Source organism: Archocentrus centrarchus, unplaced genomic scaffold (assembly GCF_007364275.1).
Source record: "Archocentrus centrarchus isolate MPI-CPG fArcCen1 unplaced genomic scaffold, fArcCen1 scaffold_53_ctg1, whole genome shotgun sequence".
Classification (NCBI taxonomy): Eukaryota; Metazoa; Chordata; class Actinopteri; order Cichliformes; family Cichlidae; genus Archocentrus; species Archocentrus centrarchus.
This window is the reverse complement of record NW_022060275.1, coordinates 258,338-261,665: the sequence shown is the minus strand read 5'-3', so window position 1 is coordinate 261,665 and position 3,328 is coordinate 258,338. Positions and strand designations below refer to the sequence as shown.

The window sequence follows — 3,328 nt, the reverse complement described above, 5'->3', positions numbered from 1 at the left end:
CTCAGCAGTATTTAAAGCCTGATTTTAGCTCCTTTTTTGGCCTGAAAAATTAAATAAATGTTACAAAAATATCAGAACTGGCAATGAGAATGCAATAACAGAAATATAACATTCAGAGCGGTATATTTATCTATGTCTGCGTTGGTTTCACCTCTCATCTAAAAGGCTTCTTTAGAACTGAAGAAGCCTTTTAGATGAGAGGTGAAACATCTTCAAGAAACAAAAAGAGTTCCAGTTGCTTTTTTTTTCAAGCTCCAGAGACTTACTTATTTATATATAATATTTACAGTAGCTGTGTGTCAGTGACTGAAAAAAGGCCAGCAGGTACACTGATGACCAATAAAATATATTTAGTTGTAAAATTTAGTGTTTATGAAATCATCTATAAGGTAATAAAATAACTGTATGAACACAGAAACAGATCTGGGTTCATAATTATTAATAAATGAGAACATTTGCTGGTATGATGAGCAGTGAGATCAGATAATCACAAGAAAACCAGATCTTAGTGTTTCTGCCAAATTCCACTTTGACTCCATCTCACATCATTTAATTTTCACTGTGAACTCTGACCTTCAGTTACTGTGAATGTTGAACTGGCTGCTGGGAACCTGGAACAGCAGCAGGACTCACAGTTCAGTTATGAAGACACTTCAGGCAGTTCAATGCCCTGATCTGGAGGAGACTGATAATTTGAATTTGGTTGCTTTTTACATTTTTTGTAGATAAGAAAACCAACAAGACCAATGAACAGCACAGCAGCAACTGACAGACCAACTATCAGAGCAACAGAATCACTCTTCTTCCCTCCATCCCCACTTTGTCCTCCTGGCTGACCTGCAGGTAGAAACAGGTGTGAGGTGTCAGCTGTCAGGTAGGTGATGAGTGAAGAACAGAACAGAATCCATTTCCTCTTCAAACTGCTGTCAGACATTATCTACTGCACTCTGATCACATCACTCAGACCAGCTGCTTTCTACAAAGTCTCATCAACAACATCTTTAGAAACAAACATCAACAACCAGGAAGCAGCTTCACCTCAAACTCACCTGGTTCTTCAACTGTCAGGTTGGTGCTGCTCATAAGCTGAGAGTCGTTTTTGTCATATCCAGCATAACATTCATATATTCCAGCGTCATTCATGGAGACATTTTTGATAATCACAGAGAGGTCTCCATCTTTCATCTGTGGATCTCTGAGCTGCACTCGACCTTTAAAAGATGGAAGCTGGAAGTTTTCATAAGTGCGACCGTCTCTGATGAACAAAACATAAAACTCCTCCTTGTTGGTGTCTTGAAGCTCTGGCTGCTGGTCATTTTTTCTCCACCTTAAAATTACGACAGCAGCACCTCTGGTACCGCTGCACTGCAGAGTGGCATCTTCTCCACGTTTGACTGTTTCCTGTTTATTATCTAAAAGAGAGAGAAAGAATTATAAAATTAATTTTAATCCCATAACTCAAAATGTATTTTCACTTTGAACTGAATTTGCCACAGAATAGATGATGAGATGATGCAGAGAAAAAAAAATCCATGCTGCTTCTGCTAACATGCTAATGTTGCTAACATATAAAAACAGACTGTATATAAAAGATGATTGTAACATCTGACAGTGTTCAGTGTTATTAAAGTCCTGTTTTGAAGCCTTAGCATTGTCAGGCTTTTTTTAATTGTTTTTTTTTTTTCTGTTTTAATTATTTTATTTATCTTTTGACAAAATATAACCATGCAGCCTTGAGCTTTTTGACATAATGTGATTGAGCAGCATGTGAGCATGTAAATGCTCCTGACATTAACAGTCCGTACGATGTTTGATTGAACCCTCCTGAGACTTAACATATCTTCTGCTCAAAGTCTGTATACCAGATGGACACAGCCTCCATGATGAGGTTCTGCTATGAAGCCTCGAGCTGAGTGTTTTTGCTGCAGCCATCTTGAAACCAAATCTGAAGAGTGAAGGTTTTATCTGACTAAAACTGTGCAAAGTGAAGCCCTAACAGACTGAATATTTAGCAGCTCGATAATAAAATCTGTTGTTTGTATTTCACTCCACTGTATCTGATTAACTTTTTTAATTTTAATTTTAATTTTTTAAATTTTTTTTTAATTTGTGTATTTTGAAAGAGACAGGTCAGATCAGCTGATTTCTAATAATGCAGCACACTGATATGATCATAATGAGAACATGCAAACTGCACACAGAAAGGTCCCACAGTGCTGCCGAACCTAGTAAGCATTTAATTATTGTATAATTACACGATTCTGCATTTCATAGCTTGGATAGCTGATGACAGTTATTAAACTTTACTGTTTATTTTCCACTCTTAAACTCGGTGTGACTCAACTCTCAGTCAGGTCACGTTATATAACATTAGTTTCACTTTCTGTTTCATGCTGAGTGCTGACCTATAAATACCCACCAGATTAACTGGCGTGTAGAATTTAAAAAAAAAAAGAAATTCAATCAATAAAAAAACTCTACTAATCTAATTTACTGCTAAACAGAAGTTTCCAAGGGGAATCCCGCCCCTTTAGTGACTTCTAACTCAAAAACCAGCGGGACAGAAACTTGGCAACACTGCTGACAGGAAAATTACATGAAATGCAAATCAAACTAAACCGTGAAGATGACCCAGAGTTTCTGAAGTGATCTAATATGTAACTTTTGTTCCATTTCACCCTCACACCATTACCTGCGTACCTACATTTACTACACCGACAATCCGAAATACAATAATGAAATGAAATCGATCGACATGTTTTCGATCGAGGAGACAAACACTCATATGTTGCACAGTGATCCAGTACAAGAACTTCACAAACTCCAAAATCTCTCCGCGTGATCCTTTTTATGTCCAGATAAATTAATACACACAGGTACACAAGGCTTACCTGCACAGTCCAGACGTGCCAGGAAACAGGAGAAGAGCAACATCGACAAAGCTGATTTAAACATCCTTCGCTCTTTCTGCAGCGTTTTATTGTTGTCCCTCGTTGATATTGGACATCAGGGGCCTATTCCAGAAAACAGGTTTAGCTCCAAACTCTGAGTTTCTTAACCTTAAAATGAGGAAACTCGGGTTTTCAGTTCCAGAAAGAGAGACTCTGTGAACCTAACCTGGCAGGTTTTATCCAACAAACTCTGAGTGTCTCTCTGACTCCTCCTCCTGCTGCACCTGAACCACCTGTCTGACACGCCCATTCATTTCCTCATTCATAAAGTCTCTGCAAAGCGATCAGAGGAGCGAATTCATCTGCAGACTTTTATGTTTCTACAATCACTGAAATCCCAGTTAGACTTTAGTTTGTTATTTTTGTCCATAACATGA

At 38.0% G+C, this 3,328-nt stretch overlaps 1 protein-coding gene across 1 annotated transcript; it reads right to left on the bottom strand.

Moving 5' to 3' along the window:
• Nucleotides 1-640: 640 nt before the first annotated feature.
• On the bottom strand, nucleotides 641-3,081 carry LOC115777424 (uncharacterized). Its single transcript, XM_030725333.1, has 3 exons — nucleotides 2,892-3,081; nucleotides 1,050-1,412; nucleotides 641-837 (listed from the first exon to the last, which is right to left on the bottom strand). The coding sequence occupies exons 1-3, from the start codon at nucleotides 2,953-2,955 to the stop codon at nucleotides 641-643; spliced, it is 624 nt and encodes a 207-aa protein (XP_030581193.1). The 5' UTR covers nucleotides 2,956-3,081.
• Between the last annotated feature and the right edge of the window lie 247 nt (nucleotides 3,082-3,328).